At 42.3% G+C, this 24,068-nt stretch overlaps 1 protein-coding gene across 1 annotated transcript in view; it reads left to right on the forward strand.

Annotated features, from left to right (window-relative positions):
* The window catches only part of opn7b (opsin 7, group member b), a 34,234-nt gene extending 10,466 nt beyond the window's left edge, over positions 1–23,768 (forward strand). Inside the window, exons 2-6 of the mRNA XM_056590084.1 lie at positions 7,459–7,546; positions 7,719–7,881; positions 9,278–9,405; positions 17,268–17,602; positions 17,915–23,768. Of these exons, the coding sequence (XP_056446059.1) occupies positions 7,459–7,546; positions 7,719–7,881; positions 9,278–9,405; positions 17,268–17,602; positions 17,915–18,397 (1,197 nt within the window). The 3' untranslated portion in view covers positions 18,398–23,768. The remainder of the gene's footprint in view (positions 1–7,458; positions 7,547–7,718; positions 7,882–9,277; positions 9,406–17,267; positions 17,603–17,914) is intronic.
* The last annotated feature ends 300 nt before the right edge of the window (positions 23,769–24,068 follow it).

A 24,068-nucleotide genomic window follows, 5' to 3' on the forward strand; every position in this document is an offset into this window, starting at 1 on the left:
AGATGAACTCAAACAGACTATACATTTAATAAGCATGCAATACGAATAAGAAAAAGAATAATTATTAAAGTATTTGAATTGTTTGATTATGTTGGCAAGCAAGAAGTGGAATAAACGGGATAATCACCTCAAGGCAGGGCAATAAACAGTTTGATATTCCCAGCTCGTGGAAGGTAAGCCGCCCACGAGCCAGGTATATCAAATTGTTTATTGAACTACCTCTCGGTGATTATCCCTTACTCAGTGGGGAGCTGTCAGGGCTGTCAAAGTGAAACCTATAGGCCTTGTCTGGCCTCTGTCAGGGCTGTTAGAGTGGAACCTATAGGCCTTTTCTGGCCGCTGTCAGGGCTGTAGAGTGGAAGCTGTAGTTGATATCTCAGGGAGCGAGGTCAGCCGAGCCTGTTAAACAAGTGTCACAAGGTCGATATCCCTACGCGCGGTTGCGTGCGTGCATGTGCAGTGTAAAAGAGGTGTGGTAGTGCTTGCTTCAAGTTTATTGCAATTGAATTGAAATGCAATTTAAGCGTCTTAGAGTACCATATTAAGCGCTATATAAATTTCATTTATTATTATTATTATTATTATTATTAATTGACACGCATGTAAAACACACATTGATTGTATTCCTTGCTCAGCACTGAAGAGAGCCACGGTCGTTGCCATTGACCGGTTTCCCTGCAGTCTGTGGCAGAGCTGTCTCTAGCGCATTGGAGAGACGGCCCTGACCGCTCACCGCTTAACATGGTCCACTAAGAAGGATCAAATGGAGGAAAAAATGCCCTGCAGTTGTTTTTGTGTCCTTTCGGTGCCACCCACCATTCTTCTATATGATATTTTTGTATTTGAGAGGACCTACTAAGGACTTTGGCAGACACACTACAAACAGCCACACATACACAAACAGACGTGAACGCACGCGCTGTCGTGATTACATACGCGTTGAACGACTAAAGATGTATGTCTTACGGACTGCATCTCGATTGTGTTTTCTGCTGGGGTTTTTTCGGCCAATTGTTTGCAAAAGGGCACACACACTCACACACACACAGATACACACAAGCGGCTCGAGCTGTTATTTCTCTCAAAAATTAAGAGTGTTTTTTTCTCATCGGTGTGTGTGTATTTTCCTTTAGCTTTTATAATAAAGGGAAAACCTTATTTTATATAATTCTGTATTTTACGTATCTGTGTATACAAGGCATTCAAATTGAGCAGGGGAAAACAAAATTGTAGAGGCGTGATGGACAATTGTCAATCAAAATGTACATCATGCTATTTCTTTCATTTCCTGACATTTATTATTCATGGATAGAAAAAATAAAAAAAACGGATTGGATGATATGTTATATTCATTGCCTCTTGCATTGTTCCTCTTCTACTATCTCACATCTGCATGCTATGAATAACACATTACTCTATGACCTACCAACATATTCTAAAATAATAGGTGCAATCTCTGTAGTGAGTAATAGTGGTTCGCACTAAATGTTCGCCACTTAATCAATGCTTTGGCTTGGCGTTAATATCATTGTGTATTCACCATGGACACTATGTGCATTTCTTCCTTCCACCCTGACAAATAGCACGCTAATTTAGATGAGATTGGGTGCTTTTCACTTCAGTCATAACAACTGAACATGAATGAAATGCAAACATCTGTTGGAGCACACAGAGATGTTCGCATATTTTGTGTCCCCTGGCTTGGATATTTAATTGGATATCGTGGGATACCAACACGATATTAATATTAATATTGTGGAATAAATAGAATGAATATGAAAATGTAATCAATTTAGCAAGGTAATATAATCCAAGGTCGAAGTCAAACAATCAGCTACCCTGGTGGAGGAACGTTTCTGAAAGGAGGTACAAAGAACTTATTTGACATAATAAACAGATTTCCATATTTTGTTGGCGGTATGTGAAAGACCTAAATTACTGTTTTCAGTCCTATTTCTTTCTTTGTTTCTTTTTTATTCTTATTTTTTGGGATCAACCCTAACACTTAATAAGGAAACACACTCCGGATCAAAACAGGCTGTGAGCAACATAAATCACCTCTTAGGATATGTTAATGAGTGGGCTAAATGGAGCTTGTGTTTCACACAGCGCTGAAATCTTGAGAGCCGCCGTGGAGATTTCAACTGTTTGCCGGCTGGGAAGCTGCATGCATGTCACATGAGCAGATGGGGGGATAAATGTAAACACAGGAATTGTTTTTGTGTGTTGTGCTATGAGTAGATCATCTATCCATCTGGAAAAGCTTTCCCGGGGAGCAACCAAGTGCAACTGAGCAAAGATTTATGGGGCAAGACTACCATACTGTGATGGCGGAATGGAAAGTTCTTTACTTAACAGTGTTATCCCATGTATCCCTTTTGATATCAATTGCTCTTGCATTCATTCAAGTTAAGTCATGCGAAACCATTATCCATGTTGCAAATTCCATAAGCAAGCATCGCAAAGGGCCTCACAGTCACACAAAGCGAGGAAAAGACACACATAATTAACATAGGAAAATCTATAAAAGCACGATAACTATAAATCAAGACAGCAGCAGCCGCAAAGAGTTGGCTGACCGTGTTATAACGCTATGGTGAACACGCCATGTTTAGAGGAGGCCGCCTCAATTTTTCTGTTGGTTATTGGTATAACCCTAGCCTGGAGACCACCCTGATCACGTGACCCTCACATTCAATTTCACCACGCGGATCAGTCTGGACCTCGACCGGCCCACTTTGATGTCCAGAAATGACAAACGTAATGAGGGCCAATGAGATGAGGACGTTGCCGGGTCAATCAGGGACTACGTGGTATGGTTAAAGATGTGGGACAGATGCCACCGCGGTCAAAACAGTGATGAGGAGGAGGCGCATCGGTGGCTCACTGGGTAGAGCGCGTACCATGTAGGCTCAGTCCTGACCGCAGCGACCAAGGCTCAAATCCTGCCCGTGGTCATTTGCTGCATGTCCTCCCCGCTATCTCCCATACCTTCCTCTCTATCTCACTCTATAATAAGCATAAAAAAGCAAAAAATAAATCTTTAAGCAAAGAACACGTGATGCTGTCTCCGGCATCACTAACGTTAACATATGATGAGTAAACACAGCCGTAAGTTACTGCAGAAATAGACTCAGACACAATGTCAAACAATTAACAAAAGAAACCATTCAGTGTTTAACGACCAGGACTCCCGTCAATCATCAAATAATTCAAAACCCTGAGCCAACATTTGTGTTGCCATAAAGTTTTATGACAGAAATGACCCTTAATTGTTTTTGTGGTAATTGTTTAGATTTGTCTGTATTTCTTTTAAATTGCACATTTGAGTTTGAAGGCATGCGGTTTGGTGTTTCCGGCCCAGTCACTGTGCCCTCTCCTCCCAGAGGCTCTGCTCTGGGAGGAGTGGGACTCATCTCAGATCTAGCAGTGGGACTGCTAGATCTGAGATGAATAGGGATTGAACTGAAATGACACTTGGAAGTCATTTTGATGGTCACACCAGACAAACGAAATGGAAGATCAACTGTAATGCAGTCAATGCTGGAACTCTTTTTGAATGGTGTGATCACGCAGAATAAAAAAGTTGTAATGTAAGTAGCTCTGAGAACAAATGACCAAGCATGACAAAAACACAGTAGTATAGTCAGCAGTGGTAAATCACTGAATAGGGACATGAATATATATACTAGAGGAATAACATTTTGGACGGTGGTGAGAGGGGGCAAACAGAGGAAGAGTGCAAAGACTCAGAGAGGAAATACAAATTACATATTCAACAGGATCCAGAGGGAGAGCTGACACAATTGAAATAAGGTGCAAATAAAAGACTGCGACTGTGGCATTTGCATATTCATGAGTATCAGTTACCTCTGTCATAATCATCCGTGTCTTGTTTATGTAATCAAAATAAGACAGAGCAAGAGAGAGAGCGAAGGGCTGGTGGTTTGGGAGAATATTGTTTATTCAATACTGTATTGCGCAAATGATACAAAGCCAAATCAGGGTTTAGTTCCCAGAGCATGAAACTAGACTAACATAACGGCATAATTCCCACGCTTGCCGTGTGTGGTTGTGTTTGGTGTATGTGGCGTATATTGGTGTGTGTGTATGTTCATGTTCCTGCGTGCGTGCGTGCGTGCGTGTGTGTGTGTGTGTGTGTGTGTGTGTGTGTGTGTGTGTGTGTGTGTGTGTGAGTGAGAGAGTGTGTGTGGGTGTGTGAGTGTGTGTGTGTGTGTTTGTATGTGTGTGTGAGTGAACTGTGTGTGTGTTTGTGTGTGTGTGTGTGTGTGTGTGTGCATATATCCATGAGATACACACTATGTGCTCTTGAGGAGTACAAGTAGGCTTCTGAAGGTATCATTATGCTGTGAGGGGGATCTCCCCCCAACGTCCCCAGGCCTCTCGATAAGTGCTCTCCTTTCTCATGGAGCTTGTGACAGTGAGACATGAGGAACAAGGGCTTTGCTCGAGGGGAAGGTCAATCACCCCCCTCCACCCCCCCGTCACACGCATCTCCATGATGACACTTTGTGCTGTGTTGTTCTCTCTTAGTTCTCACAAAGGCACAAATGGCGGGGGGGGGGGGGGGGGGGGGGGGGGGGGGGGGAGTGCAGACTGTTTATTTGCATGGCGGTATTAGCAGGCTGTCGGTTGGGTAATGTCTGTTGCTGAAAATCTCTTTGATTCTTCTATCTTTGATTCGCTCTAGTCACATACAGGAGGGGTTATTGGGGTTATTGTTGTTATTGTTGTTATATATTTATTAATATTTCTTACTGTATTCTATTTATTTATTTAAAAAAAAAAAAAAGCACTGAACAAGATCTGCACCTTAATTTCGTTGTGTAAATACTTTGTATTTAACCCAATGACAAATAAAGATTCTATTCTATACATGTACAGGGAAATGATAGTGACAATGCCTACAGGATTCTGCAAAAACAGTAACAATATGTGCAATGAAAATAGGCAACAATATTTACAATAAAAATAGGCAACAGCATATAAAATAAAAATAGGCAACAATATTTACAATTAAAAAAGGCAACAATATTTACAATAAAAATAAGCAAAACAGCCGCCTTATTTGGAGTTCTCCTCCTCAGCACTTCTTCTTCTACATGTTTTTAGACCCTCCCCGCTCATTCTTCTCCCTCCACGGCTCTGGGACTCTGGTAGGGCTAGGCCCGCTGCTAGGGGGGCGGGACGGAGGCAGCAACGTGTTAACACTCTACGGGCATGCGGGGAGGATGCTTTGCTACAGAAGACGGGCAGAAAGCAAGGCAGGTAGACAAGCAGGCAGAGATGCAGGAGAGCTGACAGGTAACCAGGAAGCAATAAAAGAAGGCAGGAAAGGCATTTTCATTTTGACACTTTTGTGTGTGTCTCAGATTGTTTCCTTTATCTGCTCTTCTGCTCTACTTGTACAATATATCTTAATGTCATAAAGCTTTGTGTCGCCTTACTGAGATTGAATGGAGGAGACGAGGCCGATCATAGGAAACAGTGTGTATGTGTGTCGGCCACGACACCATGTGGATATGGAAATGTTTCCTTTGGGTTTACGATAATATCCTCGTTACATTAAGCTAACATGAAGTCCCTCTTATGAAGCATTCTGAAATATGATATATAGTCACAATGAAAGATTTGTGCTGTATATATTTTCAAAATAAGTCACAGAAGAAGGGAATGGTGGTGCATCAGTGAGAGCGTTTAGTTTCCTCTCATATGGACATTTATGTTTGCTATTGCACTGTTCCGCATCCGGACAGGGGAAGCTCAATGCTCGGGTATAATGGGCTTTCTTATCACTTTTCCAGACCACACACAGTCCCAGCAAGTGCTGACACGATTACCAGCAAGTCTCTTTGTTCATGCAAAATCCTGTACAACATATACGTTCTGAGAATATTAAACTAGTAATCAAATGCAAATGAGAATAGACAGCGTATGCAGCTGGGCACTGCACTGTAAAGGGGGAAATGAAGTTTAAAACAGGATATAGGCCCTGGTTCTTTCTGGAGAGAGATCTCTTTGACTGTAAATTGATCAAATACAATGTGCAGACTGAAGTAGAGGAATCTCATTGGTTAACATAGATATGTGCATACTGACGTAGAAAAAGCCTATTGGTTAATATGGTTACATGCATATTGAATTAGAAGAACCGTATGGGTTAATACGGACACGTGCAAACCTAATAAGAATAAGCTTATTGGTTAATATGGATTGGCGCAAACTGAATTAGGAAAGCTTATTGGTTAACATGGATATATTTTCCAAAAAAACAAACCTTGTTTTTATCCCCATTTCTGCATTGGGGTAGAAATCTGTAAACACAATCGTCATGTTCTAGCACCAGTAGCAGATCTTTCCTGCATGTGTGGTTACATTAAGGGCCCAGTCAAAGGAATATGGTCCTGACCTTTCCTGACACAGTTGTGTGTAGGTCCGAGAGCCAGCCTGGGGTCCGGCCAACTCGTGCTTGGCCATCTCTTCCCAGTTCAGATGTTGTGTAATTGCCAGCAACCCTTGAGGAACTTATCGCAGATCATTTAACTCTGCTTCGTCATCTCAGAATGTAGTATCAAACCTGTGATTGTGTGGATCCTGGTGGGAGAAGCCTTAAACAATCAACACTCTTTTGGAAACAGCACCGTAGAGCTTGTTGGGAGGTAACTGAAAGGTTCCCCTGAGGTGTTATAAGGACAAACATAAGTTTAGTAGTAGGGGTATTCATTGAGTCAACTTTTTGAATGTGGCTTGTGGTTTGTTCCGTATCATTTATATGTGGATATGCATAGTTTAATGTTCAGGAGACTCAAGACTCACTTGTTTGGAGTTCGCCAGGACTCTAACCTCCCCTCTTAACCCCCACCGCCCCTTCACCTCCATGTTTGTACTTCCTGGCACTTACTGTACACACTTATTGTATGTTGTACATCCTGGCATTTAAAAATAGTACTTTGCATCCCATAGCATCTTATCCTTGCTATCTTTGGTGTATACCGGGAATGCGTTAACATAGCAATTGTAAGTGCCTAGCACTTGTTCTATGAACATCGTTACTGTAACGACAGTGTTATATTGTTGTTTCTTTTTCTTCTGAAAATGTCATGGTATTGTCTGCTAAATGCCCTAAATGTAAATTAAATGTAATGTAAATGTGATGTAAATGTAATGCGAATGTATGTAAATGTCTCTAATTGATTTTGTTCTGTTGGGCCTTGTATGATCCTGAGGGTCTTTATGATACATCGTAGTTTTAATTGGCCAAAAGTCTTCCATAAACCATATATAGGAAAATGTAATAAAATGGAAAATAGCCTCAGCAAATTAACTTTGCTCAAATTGCATTATACTGCTTGTAGTCGTTAGAAGTAGTGACTAAAAACAGGACTTTAACAAGTCTGTCTTTGTCCCTTTCTCTGTCTATATTTTCAATTGTCTTAGATGGGAAATGCCTCCGAAATGAATTTGCTTGTGTCAAGCATATCCAAAGAGAACGACTTTCTCATGGCCACCATTTACACTATTTTTGGTAAGTCTTTATTTGAATATTTTTCTCCAGAAACCTCTTGGCTCTTGAACATAACAAAGTGAACGGAACGATTTAACAGAAAATTCAACCCATTAATAGCACCTGATCTTCTAATTCCCCTCCTCCTCCTCTTCTCCTGCTCCTCTTCCTCCTCCTCGTCTTCCTCCACCAGGTGTGCTGTCTCTGATGGGGAATGGCATCCTGCTCTTCGTGGCCTACAGGAAGAAGTCGTCGCTGAAACCTGCAGAGTTCTTCGTGGTCAACCTGGCCATCAGCGACCTCAGCATGACCATCAGCCTCTTCCCCCTGGCCATCCCGTCAGCGCTCGCTCACAGGTGAGCGGTCCATTGGCCCTGCCCTTCGCCCAACCCCATGCCCTCTTCTGCTCCCCCTTTTCGCCCTTCCCTCACCTCATGTCTCCCCCACTGCTCTCTTCTTTCCCCTCCCTTTTCTTTTATCTTTTGATCTGTCACTAAATGTTGTTATTGTTTGATTGTTGGAGTTTACATTGGACAGACCTATAGACTGTAGCATGTACACTGAGTGAGCCAGAGGAGCTATCTGCCTCAGCCTTTATGGACATTTTTACACCGTCTGGCTCTCATCCTCACTCACCCCTGGGCTATACTGCCTGACGTCCCCGTCGGCCGTCACATTAACTTGCCGTTACATGTGCTCCCTACGGGAGTGTCAAAAAGTGTTACGTTGTGTGCTGAGAACACTGTACCAAGAAGGATGTCATCGTTAATGAATGATTGCGGCGTGGTCACACGTTTCACCATCGAGAATTGATTGATTATGCGGTTTGGGTGGAGACATCAGACCGTCCGGCCTTGCCTAGCCGAACGAAACAGCGTACGGTATGCTGATGGAGGAGGACGGCACAGCTGTGGGGTTCGGCCTGTTATGGGCCATTATTGTCTAAGGTTATACGCCGTGGAATTCACCGAAGAGAGTGTGGAGTAGGATGAGATGGGACAGGGCCACACTGAAAACATAGTTGGATGGAGTTTCAAGAGAAAGTACATTTCTTCCTCTGGGGCTCGGAGAATTTCTTTTAATCAATAATCCAATATTAACAGGAATTCACTCTCTGCGTTAGGGAATATCTATTAAAGTGTTAATGCCTGGGGATCTCTGTTTCCCGCTTTCCTCGCACTCCCACTATCTCCCTCACTTACCTCCTCTCTGAATGGCATCCCTCACCACTTCCCTCATTGCCCCAGCAGCACTTTAAGTGAGATTGATATGCGACTGTCACACCTCCCGTGATGCCTGTTAGGCTAGATGTCAGCTGGAGGTGCTCCCATCGGGGGGGCACCAGAGCATGATGGGAAGGTCAGGAAGCACCCCCATCCTGGTTCTTCAGCAGGCAGGCACTGAATCATGCCATTTATCAGGCTTTGTTTTTGTATTGCTGTGGATCACAAGATCAGTGGCCTGGTATTAAAATGTCAGCCAGTGACGCATGACGAATGGTCTCACTCTTGAGGAGGCGTACATGTTTTTACAGCTAATTTTTTTAAGTCTCTCTCACTCTCTCCCTCTCCCTCTCCCTCTCCCTCTCCCTCTCTCTCTCTCTCTCTCTCTCTCTCTCTCTCTCTCTCTCACTCTCTCTCCTCTCTCTCTCTCTCTCTCTCCTCTCCCCTCTCTCTCTCCTCTCCCTCTCTCTCTCTCTCTCTCTCTCTCTCTCTCTCTCTCTCTCTCTCTCTCTCTCTCTCTCTCTCCCAGGTGGCTGTTTAACCCGTCGCTGTGCACTGTCTATGCTTTCTGCGGGGTGCTGTTCGGCCTGTCCAGTCTGACCAACCTCACTGTGCTCTCCTCCGTCTGCTGGCTCAAAGTCTGCTGCCCCAACTATGGTAAGAAGAAAAACCTACAAAATATCTGCATTCAGCTTGAAAGACCATGTTGCCCCATTATCATTATAACACATACACGGTAGACGGTTATGGTACGGAAAAATGCAGACGTGAAATTTACAAATAGCATTTTGTCGAACACATGACAATGGTTCTGTTTATGGAGCCTAACCAAGAGGCATAATGGAAATACAGTTTCATTTGATTTAGCAGACCCATTCATCCTACTTAAGGCGGAGACACACCGGGCCGAAAATCAGCGTTGTGAGACTTGAGAGTCTCTTGGTGTGTACGGTGAAATCGGCCGCGTCGGCGTTCTTTTCAGCCAGTTCAACATGTGTAATCGGCCATTAGAGTCGTTACCATTCTGATTTGTGGAGGGCTAGCAGCTTGACTAGCGAATCAGTGAAGCCCGGAAGAGAGGATGGTAAACATACCAGATAAAAAGTGTAAGCGAAAAAAAACTATTTTATACATTTTAAACTTACTAGGCCTACTACTTTATTACATCTTATACTTGATTACTTCTTACAATAAAACACATCTTTGAAAAAGCAAATCTCCCTGCATACTATTGTCTTATATAATAGGCCATGGACTGCTCCTATTGCGTCTGAATGTGGGCCAGTCAGTGTTGTCTATGGACATCCTACACATGAAGTGAACACTTCCTTCGTCCTCCATTCCCATGTAAGAAATGTCACTACTGATAAATGCCGATTTATGATTACATTACCTTGACATTTGAACTTTTCACATTCCATTATTCCCTGACCAAAAACTATGCTGCATGTTTCCAACAGCTATGACGCTAGTGTGGTGACTTAGCAGTGATGATGCTACATGAGGCAATTATGCATGCTCGCAGTTCTTCACCCACTTAGTGCGTCTAACTTTTCTCCTTATTTTTCGCTTACGACTTTCTTCTTCCAAAAGAGAAAGCACGAGAGCTGACAAGGCCAGTATCTTCGTATCAACATCATCCATCGTTTGACAACAGTGAGTGGTGATGACAGCGTGCTCTGTGTTTTAGTCTAGAGAGAGGACCTTGGGGGTATTCCATCAAAGTCGCTAACGAAAGCGGCGCTTAGTTGATTAAGCCCGGTTAAACTAACTTCCACTTGAGGCTAAGGCCGTTCCATCAACCCAGTTCAGCCGCGCCTTCCTCAGGTTAGTTCAAGCCAGGCCTACGTTATCGTGAATTACGCACGCTCACGAGATATGTAACCAGCCAGGGGTCTCATTTATAAAACTGCGTGGGATCTTTACTAAAAGTGTACGTACGCCCAAAAGCCAAGTTTTGCGTGCGCCAAAAAATATTCAGACTTATAAAACCCTGCGTACGCACACCTCTAAGCAATCTTTGCTTTATAAATCACAGAATGCCTACAAGTGTGCGCAGCTGAACCAGCTTCACGTTCCGCCCTGTACACGCCCCTTTTTAACCATAAATGGTCAATGCAAACAACCTCATGAATGCGATCTGCATATAAAACAGACTCAGATGCAAGTATTATGTCTTGTCGGAAACAATGGCAGAAGGACTGAGAAAAGCAAAAAAGCAAAATTTGCAAGCAAAAAAAAGTGGAGACACTTGTGGGTGAGGTGGAGGCCCGAAAAGTAGTTTTGTTCGACAGTCACTGGATTTGGATCACTAACAACAAAAAGCAGAGTGGGTGGCAAATGTTGCTGCAGCAGTGACAGTGGCACGGAGCGCACCGTCCCAGAATTAAAAAAGAAGTGGTCTGACATAAAGGTACATATTTTTATGTACCAATAAATCGTTATGGTCCCTGAATACCCTCTCCCTCAGAATCCTGCCATTTGCATGGTCCTCCAGCAGTGCCAGCAGCGCCATGGTGCAGCATTACGCACAGGGCTCACCGCTGTATTGATAGGGTTACGGTAATAAGACTGACCGATAACACCTTGGATAATCAGTTTGTAATCACCCACGTAAAATGTTCTTGAACATAACCCCTTTTTAATGCCTGATTTGTCATGAAAAGCATCAAGAGGAACGCACAATAATATAACGATTGTGATATTGTGTATGTGGCTTGGTTTTCCACACTTCCACATAGTGTCACATAAAAATATGATGCTATTGACACATGTTGGACAGATGCTTTATTCCATGCAGTCACGCCGTCAGTGGACAGTATGTAGTGACGGGATTAAATATAGAGAATTTTGACCACTTTCAGCCCCATTTTGTGCGTACGCAATGGTTATAAATGAGACCCCAGAACCGTGAATGTCGAATCATAGATCAAATGTACATTTATTCTATGACACTGATTAGCTATTGATACCATAGATAGACTGTATAATATTACAATACCCTATGAATTGCATAGGGAGTCAATGTGAGCTCATGAATATTCATGAGCAAATGCAAACTGATTGGCCCTAGAAGTGTTCTGAGACACTGCTGCGAACCGGCAACTTTCAAAAATAGAAGAGGCACGAATCTTAAGCGAAGTGCCGGTTTGGGGGCGGCTCTGTGCCGTGCCACTACCGTATCCAATGGAATAGCCTACATTGACTATAATAGTTTATATTATTTTCGGCGACCGTTTCACTGCCGTGCCGCTTCCGTGCCGCTTCCGGTGGAAACTGGCCTTTATGGTGTCATTTCCAATGCAGCATTGCCAGTCTTTCACCTGTGATCCTCCCATCAATAAGTAAATGAAGGGACGGTTTCAGAGCTCTGTGGGATGTTTATAATTTTTTTCTGGGGATGTGCTGAGAACGGAACATCAAATCAATTTGTGTGCTTGCATAAGTCCCTGGAAGCACGTTTCTGGAGGCTTTGCTGGGATCATAACTGTATGCCTTTGAGGGTCAATATGTTTGCTAAACTAACGATTTGCTTTAGAATAGGCTTCCCCCCCCCCCAAAGCCAGGGTTGAAAAGCGTGCAGGGCTCTCAAGCATGCTTTTCAAACCACAAATGAGAGAATATCAGGGCTGCGTTCCCATAGTAAAAATAATAATATTACCTTTATCCTTTCTTAATCTTTTATCCTTGAAATCTTCATGAGGTCAAGGAACGATGTCAAGCAGTATTCATAAGGACTTAGGAAAAGACAACCGGAGTGCTAAGTGTAGCCGACCGCACTCACACTAGGCTACAACCGCGGATGTTATAAACGCTTGGTTGCCGTTGGGAAACAACAAAGTTTCGAAGATGGACCACTAAAAGCGCATTTCAGATTCTTGGACAATAGGCTGAAAAATTATACCTGATTACTACGGTTGGAATTGACAGGAATGGAATGTAGGCAAGCAGTTACAAAAGGGAAAACAAATTGTCATCACATTGATAATTGTTTCTCACTCCCACACTCCTCTATTATCTTCTTTCCTTTAGTAAAGTATGGTCCAGTGTACCCTGTGCTAAAGGAGATAAGAAAGGAAGCATTGAAGCAACTTTTCATAGCATTGAGAGAATTCAAACAGCTCTTATCATGGCGGCCTCTAAGATTATTCTGGGTCATTTCAGTCAGTAAGCAACCTTCCTAAACAGAGCAGATTATCCGGCCGCAGCCCTGAGGTCATTTTATTTTTTACTTCTAGACAATATTTATCATGTAATTTGTCCCTTAAGGAGAGACACATTACTGTCAAAGAAGCAGACCTGCCTATCCAGGAGTGACATTTAAAACATCTAAAGGAGTTTGTTGGATTACCTTTTTTAGGTTGTTTTATAGTACTGCTTTAAAGCAGTAGGAGACCACTGGGGAACAAGGAGTCAAGGACACAAGAGCATATTTCCAATAAAGAACAGATAGCCGGATGTGCTGTGTTGGCAAATGGGATTAATTGGTGTCCTCATGCAAACAAATTGAATATATCTATTTGACAATGGAGCTTTAGCAAATCTAGCAAATTGTGTGAAATTGATTGGCTTTAGTTTTTAGCTTGGTAATTGATAAGTGAAATGGCACTGATATGGCACACAGTGAGCACATACACACACACAATGAAAAACATGCACACGCACACACACATATACACACACACTTAGACTAGACAAGCCAGAGAGAGAGAGAGAGGGAGAGAAAACAAAGAGAGAGAAAGAATGAAAGAGAAGCGCACGAGAGAGAGAGGGAAGAATGTAATACGCCGATGGCAGGTTGACACCCGGTGTGACTTCCATTCTTGAGTTGAGTCCTTAGGGAAATTAACTTGTGGACCTTGAACCCGCTGAGTGCACACCACATGTTTTACAGCTTACCGAACGGATGCCTTGCATTTTTGACATCACCATGATTATGTTAAATATATCAATGCATATAATACCTTGAACAGTGCTGTGGGTGGCTGGAAAAGGGCTTCATGCTACTCTTTGAACGCTACTCTGTGAATGTCTGTTTACTGTTGCCTTGTATAGGGATCAGTGAGAGTGTTCCACATCTTAAACCCAGAGATTGGCAGGAACAGGCAGAAGTGTCTATAGCTGTACATTGTTTGTGGGGGAGGAGGGGGGGAGGTTGTGTGTGCATGCATGCTTATTCAGTATACCGATCTCCCTTTTCTTTGTTATGCGTTAACGGCTCTGACACATTTTATTCAGAGTATACACACACACACACACACACATATATTATTTAAATACAACACATTCTTTGTGTTAATTAGGTCAATTCATCCACTTTTAGAAATATCGTTCTTTAGACATTATGAAATAAAAGTCAGGTCAGGTTTTTCGATGACAACGTAATCCTGCATTGAATGCATGAGACAAATGGAAACAATTTCTCTCTTCATTCAAATCATCAGACACACACACGCACACATACACGTACACACCCACACACAGACAAACAAACATACACCGTCACTTACAAACACAAACACACATACAGACACACACACACACACACACACACACACACACACACACACACACACACACACACACACACACACACACACACGCACACACATATACTGTCTATATCATTATATTCTGATTAATTGATGATTGATTGAACTCTTTTCTCCCTTCAAAGCTGGCTTTGTTTGCTAGCTATAATTTCCATTTGGGATTATTTATTAACTCAATTGAAAGCGCAGAACTAATACAACTAAGCACCAAAGAATGATATATGGCTTCAATGGCAGAAGACTTTAGGGGTATGTCTGTCTACTGGCTCCCTGATGGTATTTTCCAAAGAGGACGACTGCCACTATTAGGCAAAGTAAAGTCAAGGCAATAGAATAATAAAAAATAAAAGCTTGTGCGAAGTAAAACTGGGTACTTTTTATGCATTTTGTCGACACTACCTTAAATTTTCCAATTATTTGTCAACGTACAACAAGGTTGCATCAATGCGGCATGAAGGACACATGAAGTGAAAGGGTCTGAGATATCAAAAAGCTATATTTCAAAAAGAGTCAGAAGTACGTGTGGATATTCTAAAGAAAGGCTTGCCCTCAATGCAGTGTGGGCTAAGACAATTTAATTATATATGTTTCAGAATATAATTGAATTGTCAGAATTCTGAATAACTTCCGACTTGCAAATGGATTATTTAAAGGACCACGGAAAAGGACAATATACCTTAGAGAAAAGCATGGATATTCTTTAGTGTGAAATCACGACAAAGCTTTTAATCACTGGCTTGTTTATGGAGTGCTCTGTCTTCCACTTCTAGGCTACCGGTAGAGCTGGCTTCAGTAAAGGATGAAAGCAACCTGGATTAGCAAGACAGCAGCCTCCATATCATAAACAAGCGTTCTATTCAGAAACACCCTCCTCACTAGCCTGGTCCTACCAGACTCTCGTACTTCATTTAATTTGCACAGAGTCTGGACCTGCTCAATTGACAAAGGTTAACTCACTTGAAGGCGGGTGTCTGCTGAAGATTAAAACTATTGGATCTGCCCAGTGCCACTCTGGATCTGCCATAACCAATTGCTAACGTTTGGACGGGAATCACGTTGCTTTCAGGCTGTAAACAAACCAAACACTGTGCGTGAAGATGTCTGTCAACGAGAGCTGACTTTAACGTCATTGATCTCAGCCACTCCCTCTGTTCTGATTGGACTGATTGGACGCAGAAATTTTAGACAGAGAAAACCCACTAACATACCGCAGACCCAGACCTAGTACTGAAGGGAAATTGAAATTGGGCGGAAGTACTAAGGCGGGCGGAGCCAGACTACCTCCTCACATGCTTTGTATTAAATCGATGAAAATCACGATTCATACCATGAGATGTCTTTCATTCTCAGACACTCTTGCGCCCCCCTCATCTCTCAATTTCCCCTTGATGTCCCTTAGTATCTATTCTATATATCTCCAGACAGACACACACGCACAACTCTCTGCTGTAAATCAATTAGGAAGCCAGAAGCCATTAATACTCTAAATTCCCCTGTATAAAAAACAAAGCACATGTACAGAGAGACAGAGGGAGTCCGGCCCATCGATGCTGGTGGAACGGACTGCTCAGGGCCTCATGTGGCCCTGCTCATTAAGTACAGCTGTTTTCAGGCCTTCTGGTTTCAGGCCTCTAGCAGAGCTACTTTTTCTTCAGCGTAACCAACGGTAGCCAAAGTTGAACTGTCACCTTGGTAACCCCTGAGAGTGATACGTGCTATGTGCCCATATGCAGCAGCTTAACGGATTTTATTGGAGGAAATTCAGTTTAGCGAGGAGATCTTTCTCTGAATAGATTATGCAACTCATTGCAACTGATCTTCACGTAAACGCCCTAATTCTTTTTTATCTGAACATGGGGCTATATATTAGGGAACACGGCTATCGTTTCATTCACCCAGCCGGAGGCTCACAGGGAGTCGACGCCATTCTAGTTTAACATCAGAGCATGCACCCGGTTTCTATGGCATGGAACTGCCCCAGGTTATTTGAATGACTCTGTTTTTGTTTGTAAGATGTCCGGCAAATCTAGTAGCATGAATAGAATAATTCTAAATTTCATTTACAATAAAATGATCATGCGTCTTTATTCTTACAAAGAGGGGTATGCAATTAGAAGTGTTGTGCTCAATAAATTTTAACTACGCATACAGCATGAAAGTACATCGTGTCTGGTCCCTTATCTCCATATATCACTCTGCATTTGTCGGTAATGAGTCTGCTTTTATTGTTCCTTGTCTCTCTGTCTCCCCGTCTCTTTCTATCTCTCTGTGTCTCCTGTCTACCTCTATCTGTCTCTGTCTCTCTCTATCCCTCTGTCTCTCTCTGTCCCTTTGTCCCCCTGTCTCTCTCTGTCCTTCTGTTGTGAAGCTGTGTGCAAGAAGGGTCACCAGCGCCTGCACTGTTTGAGGAAGTTTTCCTCTTTTAACATAGACAAAACCATGATGTCTTTGTTTTATGGTGCTTTTATCGAGTCAATTTTAACATTTTCCTAAGATTGTCAAATGGTCCGGTAAGTTGATTGGTGAGCATGGAAGCCCTGTACACCAAACAGTTACAGAGGTTATCACAATCCATTCAAAGTGATAACACCCACCCTTTAAACAGTGCATTTCAGCTGCTTCCCTCCAGACAGAGGCTCAAAGTTCCCCAAAGCAGAACCAACCGCTACAGGAACAGTTTTGTTCCTGCAGCCATTATCTGTACTAATAAATTGTTGCAGCGCCACTAGTGGAGCATAACTTTGTTGCACTTTCTTATGTACTGAGCGCATCTGTGATTTTTGTCTGTGTGTCCGTCTTGTCTTCCGTGAACGCCCTTTTCTTGACCGGCAAACCAAATTTACCAACGGGTATGAATAAAGCAACCTTGACCTTGACCTTGACCTGTCTCTCTGCCTCTCTCTGTCTCTCTGTCTCTCTCTGTGTCTCCCTGTCTCTCTGCGTCCTTCTGTCCCTCTGTCACTCCAGGTAACAAGTTCTCCTACTGGCATGCCTGCCTGCTGGTGGCGGCGGTGTGGTGCTATGCCATGGTGTTTGCCCTGGGCCCCCTGAGCGGCTGGGGCCAGTACGGCGCCGAGCCCTATGGCACGGCGTGCTGCATCGACTGGAACGCCCCCAGCCACAGCCGGGCGGCCATGAGCTACATCATCTGCCTCTTCTTCTTCTGCTACATTGTCCCCTGCACCGTCATTGCCCTCTCCTACGCCTTCATCCTGATGACCGTCCGAGGGTCCCGCCAGGCCGTCCAGCAGCACATGTCCCCGCAGAACAAGGTCGCCAACACACAGACCCTCATTGTTAAGGTGACAGCCTCTAGAACTCTCCCAACGTTCGCTATAGGGATATCACGCCTTGGTGGCCCAAGCTACATGTGCATGCTGTGACCCCCCGGTGGAGGTTAGGGTTAGGGTTAGTAAATAGCAAGTAATAAGAAAGTGTATTGCCCATCCATACAATATCCCCGTTTCAGTCAAGGCATCCGTTCATTTTATGTTTAAAAGCCATCCTGCGACCTGCCAGGTCCAGAGTTTGACATCCACTGTGTTAATATATATATATATATTTGTAATCAACATATTAAGTCTCTTATTCTGTCTCTTTTGTTTCTCCTCCAGCTCTCTGTGGCAGTGTGCCTTGGTTTCCTCATTGCGTGGAGTCCCTATGCCATCGTCTCCATGTGGGCAGCGTTCGGAGACCCACAGAATGTGCCGCCGATGGCGTTTGCCCTGGCAGCCATGTTCGCCAAGTCCTCCACCCTTTACAATCCCGTCATCTATTTGGTGTTCAAGCCCAACTTCCGCAAGTCCCTGTGCAGGGACGTGGCCCTCTTCAGGGGCACGCTGTGCGCCTGTCTGTTCCAAGCGGACCCCATCCAGAAGGGTGCCTGTGAACAATTGCAGCTCAATGTAGAGCATGACTCCGCGAGGCCGCCCAATGGGCTGCATGACAGCCAGTCCAGCAGACAATGTCCCGAGAGCGGCTCTGGGGAACACTGCAGTGACACTCCCCAGAAGACCAAGAGAATGCTGGCGGGGTCGCTGAACAGCGAGCTGACCGTAAGTCAGCTCTCCAACGAGGCGCAGAGCGACTTCCTCTAAAAACAAAAGGGGTAAAACGCCAACACGTCACCACACGACGTGTTGAGTTCACAAACAAGGTGTTAAGCAATGGAACAAAAACTCTAATTGGAAGTCAAAACAGAGAAAGGTCAATGTTTGGAGGTTGTCTCGGTTTTGGCTGTGCTGTTGCAGAGATAATGGTAGGAGACTGCACAGTGCCGGGGCCTGAAAGCAAGAAGTGCAAGGGATGGAGTAACGCAGTGTTCCTTGTTTTGTTCAGGATATATAAACAGATCAAACTCAGTCGATCAACTCATTCACTCATGGCAAGAAGGGGTGTTCAGAAGAGGATATGAACAAATGTATTGATACAGTGGTCAGGCTGCTACACCGGTTTGATTTCAAACCTTTACAAACCTTTTTTGTCTATGGAGGTTGGTGTCCGGACAGGACGCATCAACTTGTCTTCACATCGATTCCTGGAATAATCCTGTTTAGCAGTGCTAAACAGGATTAGCACTGCTAAACCCAAGTTTGGGTTTGCTGTTGGCCAAGAAGGTATACTGACAGGATCCGAGATGAATGGCCGGCCATATCATGTTTGTTTGGGTACCCCCGGGCAGGGGGTTTCCCGAAGAGAGCCATTCCATGTAACGTGCGTCTGCAGATTCCCAGCCTTCAGCGACATGATTGAGGAAAATATATTCGGAGCGAAGAAAATGAAAAGCCCCGTTCACTCAGCTTTAAGCTTGTCTGCCATCAGTCATCAGAGGTTACTCTAAACTCTGATTCGTGAGATGTTGAAAGAAGAGCTGTTTGATCTTTTCGGAGATCAAATGGATGTTTAATGCCTCAAGTATATGTTAAAGTCTAAAAAGAGATGACTTGAAACCAAATAAGTGTAAAGCTCAAAAATTGTGCAATCGGATTTGTGAACATAAATATTCTATCAGGGGAGATGAGCGATGGCAAAAAGCCAAAGCCAAAACCTGTACGCCTCCTCAAGAGGGAGACCATTCGTCATGCGTCACTGGAGAGAGAGAGTGAGAGTGAGAGAGAGGTCTTATCCAGTGGATTAGTGGGCAGAAAATTTACCTCATTATTACAGAAACGTGTTCAGGATCATCCGTTCTGGATGATAAAACCACTGTAACTCTCTCTCCTGGCTTGACTTCACAACAACTCCCATTACCAATATAATTAGTCCAAATTAATTTATTGTAGTGATTCTGCAAAAGAGCGTTTTTAACAATAGCGTGCCTGCAGTACTGCACTTTCGTCTTTATAATGAATGTTTTTCCTGCAACTTGTCTAATAACAAATGTAAATGTCTCATCACAAAGACCAGGGTGCTGTATTGCTGTTGTTTACATCTGTGGTGGACACATTCAAGCTGAATCTGAAATATCAAAGTCATTTTGATAAATGATATTGGTCGCAGGGATTTAGTAAAGATAGCAGAGAAAGTTACACAATTTGATAACCCAGACTGGGGTTCCAATTAAGTTCCTCTTACAAGGCCGCAAGTCATAGTGAGTCAGTATTTCTGTACCTGTTTACAGTTTCACTCATTGATAAATATTGGGCTTGATTCATTGGTTCTCAAAACATTATTCAAAACAATCTTAGTACTGGTTCATTGCAACAGAAATTGATAATCATCATAACATTTGATGAAAAACGACACAGGACTAACTTAACATTTGCCCGGTTTTTGCCGTACTTCTGTGGAAGTGGTCATGGATTTGAAGGAGCATACCTTACACAGGGTAATTTTGGACTAATTGGAGATACAAAGTGTGTTTACGTGACTGTCAAGAGTGTATCTCGTCATTGGTTCTTCAAGATAATACCTCCAATGCAATCTGGATGTCCAAACATCTGGTCCTTTACAGCTCGTGACTGCGGATCCCCTTTCTGCCCACGCCGGCCGGTAGTGCAGGTATGTAGGCCTATCTCTATAGTGAGCTTGTTCAGCTCCCTGAAGACCCACAGAATGATCCAGATGGAGGATAATGATAAGTAATGATAGTGACGATGTGGATGATGAGTGTATGGCTTTAGTATAGCCGTCTTCAGACCTTGCCGGCTCATTTCACTGCAAGCCATATAGATAATAAGTGGTGACTGATTTATCTGAATGGAGAGATTTCTAAATTGGCGTGCATGGTCATTCCACCCTTACAAAAACCATGGTTTCCCTTTAATGGTTGCTAAATAATGCATTTCTGCATGAAACATTGAAATGAGTGCATTATGGTGCCTTCCCTTCCCATCTTATTTGTATCACTGATGAGTATTGTCAAATAGATCCAGCCAGAGTCGTGTGTTCATGGAATGAAGATAAGCCTGAGGGAGACCAGAGAAGAATGCACAGCTATCAATACTTTTCTTGAAGTAGAGAAATCAAGTAATCCAGCAAATATATATGTTTTGTAGGAACTTATTACTTTGGAATTGTCATAACACTCAGGAGTTGCAGTAGGAAGGGAGAAGGGTGGAAAGGTATGGTAATTGTATAACTCCTGGAGTGATCACATGGTACAGAACTACAGGCTCCAATATCATACTTTGTGCTTGCAAAAAACAGAATAGGGTGCTGAACTCTTAACAAAAACGGTATTGCCTTGATTGAAAAAAATACTTTCAATCAATCAAGGAAATATTTTCTTCTTAGTAAATTATTACAAATATTATACTATAGTGTATAGTTATAATAATGAGCAATATTATTTAAATTGCTTATATATGGTATAGTTGTCGATTCTATGTGGTTACAAAGGTATCTATGTGCATGCTAAACTGTGCGGAAATTATATTGTAGTCTTGTATCCCGAATAATATGAGGAATATAAAATGTGCCTCAAGCCATCGAACGTGGATTACATTGAGTTTGTGTTTGTGGATGCAGGAGAGCTTCTCCATACCTTCTGCGTATCAAATCAGGGCATGATCTTAGTAAAGTGGATTTGTTCCACCAGAAACACCAACGATTTGCCTTAGCTCTGTATAACCTTGTGATTTAAAAATACCTACCAAACATTCTATGTAGTGTTTCGTCAAACAGCAGGGATATGCACTCCTATCCCCTTCACACACTTGCACATGCACACATACGCACACACACAAACACACACACACACAAAACCAAATAGCTTAAAAGTATATAAAATCTAACCATCTACATGATGGAATAGGCTATGATAATAGACTGCCTCACATCTAATCATCTTCACACTTGCATCACACATCATGCGTTGCATGACTTAGTCAAAATGAACACTTTGTATTACCCTTCCTTTGTCATACCATATAGAAGCATTGACTCTGTCTTGTGGTTCAGCATCCTATTCTCATCCTAACCTAACCTCAGAGCAACGCCATGCCATTAAATGTGAGCCATAAAAAAAAAAAGTTGTAATGTTGGTTTATCTCTTGTGACTCTGTTTGATACCTGAAGCTGTGAATTATATTATGCATTGTACTGGAGTGATCAAATCGCATGGACCTCATCACGGACCTTTCTCAACGGGGCCTCAACTCCCATTGGTTGTAATCAGGGGGATGTGACACTTGTTCCTCTTTCTGGATGTTGGTTTGAGTCAGAACATTTAAATGGATCCACACACACACACAACCACTACTTTTCGGATTTTGTGTCTCCAAGGGTTCAGCCGTTTAAGCTGCACTCACTTTAGCGTGTTCTTATCCAAACTGCCAAGATGATTTAACACATAAGTTGTCAGGCTTTGATACGTACCTACTGTTATTGGAATACTTTAACTTCTGAATATTTTCAGGTTGACCATTGGGGTTATGGTTTAAAATGCCTTTCTGACTAGATTATCATTTTCGAGATGGTTTGTACCAAAGGCTACGGAGCCCTTCAAGTCATAGTTCAAAACCAGAACTTTTGTTTTCTTGAAAACCAGCATTTGTTATCTGTATATTTTTTAGCCAACACACAATCTAGAATGTGAAAGCTTGACATATCAAAGGCTTGCCTTCCAATCTAATTTTGGACAATGTGGTTTCTGCAAGTGACTCTTGGGCGAGCAAGGAAGTACAAACCACAAGCTCAAACTGTGATTTTTTCTATTCTGTTTACTCAAGGAACTCTGTCTGCACGGTTCTTAAATTTGACATTCTCTCACCATGGTCAGATTCAACTGACTCCACTTTATCCAATGTCAGGGATTTTACTTGCATGTATATAAAGCATGTATGTATGTATATATGTCTACGTACAGATGTCAAATATATATTGTCCACCATGCTGATGAGCCTCAAAGACGTGCTGAGGGAGGGTGGGGGCTGGGAATCGGAAAATGCTTTAATTTTGTATCTATTTTTCTGTAACTTAGTATGCATTTCCAATGCAAAACATCCTTCTAAAAGTGTGTCCTCTCTTGAATGCCATACTAATGGTCACTCATTTTATTTAAGGCCTGGTTGACCATAACATGGCCTAGCATAAGATTCGAGATCACCGTGACCCTGTAAACTAAAAATAGTTTGTTAAAGAGTATATATGGGAACCAACCAATTCCCAACCTGTTTATAAGCTACTTTTCTTGTTAAAAAATCCTATTTGTTAGCAGTTTACAAGTGAAACGTCAAATAACCTTCTTCATTTAAAACTTGCCTACATTATCCTGACATTGGGATTCTGTTCTATCTGGAAGAAGCCTAGAAAATACCCTTCCTAAATACCACCTGAAAAGGTCCCCTAAGATTGCATTTAGTTAAATGGGCTTATGATGCACATAGTCTGGTAAACATTATGCTTTCTCTGGTACAGTATAATAAATCCTAAATGGACTGTACTACACACCCAGGCTAATCCTCTGCATGCATTATGAATGAGTTTCGCGCTGGAATCTCAGCAATGCAGAGTAGAGGATTAAATAAACTATGGTAAGCTGCGGTATGGCAAAATCAATATACATTGATTATTGTTTGTTCTCTGAAACGGCAAAATGTATACCCTGCAGTGAATTATAAGACTGCAAGAGGTGCGTTCATACATACACAAGTGCACTAATATTAGAAGGATGTTTTGGTGGTCTTTAGTATGTAATGTTCCAAAATAAAGTTGAATGTGATGTTGTATTGTACATACGTGTTTCTCTATGAAATAATATATCTATACATATTGGTTTTATAATATTCTTGTCAAATTCTAATTATTATTTAAATTCTATTAAGCCTTTTTGTCAGTGAAGATTCTTATGCACTGTGAACACATGATGACATAGTAAAGAGTATAAACTAAATGTATACTGTCATGTATTTTCTTGAAAAAGAAGAAAGACACAAGGGGGGACTGGTCCTATCTGGAAGAAGACTAATCTTACAAATCTGAAAGATAAGTCTGGTATAAGTTAAATGCAAATAAATAAAAACAACCTTCTCAAACAGAATATGAGAATTTTACTTGATTCCTCTCCTTTTCTATTATTTTGGTTCTTTACACTAAACCCTTAAAACAAACATTTAAGAATTAATCACAAAAACGCACAGCGCATGTATCACACAACACCGTCAGTTACTTCGGAAGTCGAATAAAAAAGGAAACCATCTGGCCATCAAAGGTTAAATATCGCAAGGAGCATAAACACATGAATTCAATAACAAACGCAAGCATGGTCAACCATGTAATAACTATCCATCAAATACTGGTCTCAGATTAGATCAAATAAAGAACACA

Source organism: Gadus chalcogrammus, chromosome 1 (assembly GCF_026213295.1).
Source record: "Gadus chalcogrammus isolate NIFS_2021 chromosome 1, NIFS_Gcha_1.0, whole genome shotgun sequence".
In the NCBI taxonomy this organism is placed as follows: domain Eukaryota; kingdom Metazoa; phylum Chordata; class Actinopteri; order Gadiformes; family Gadidae; genus Gadus; species Gadus chalcogrammus.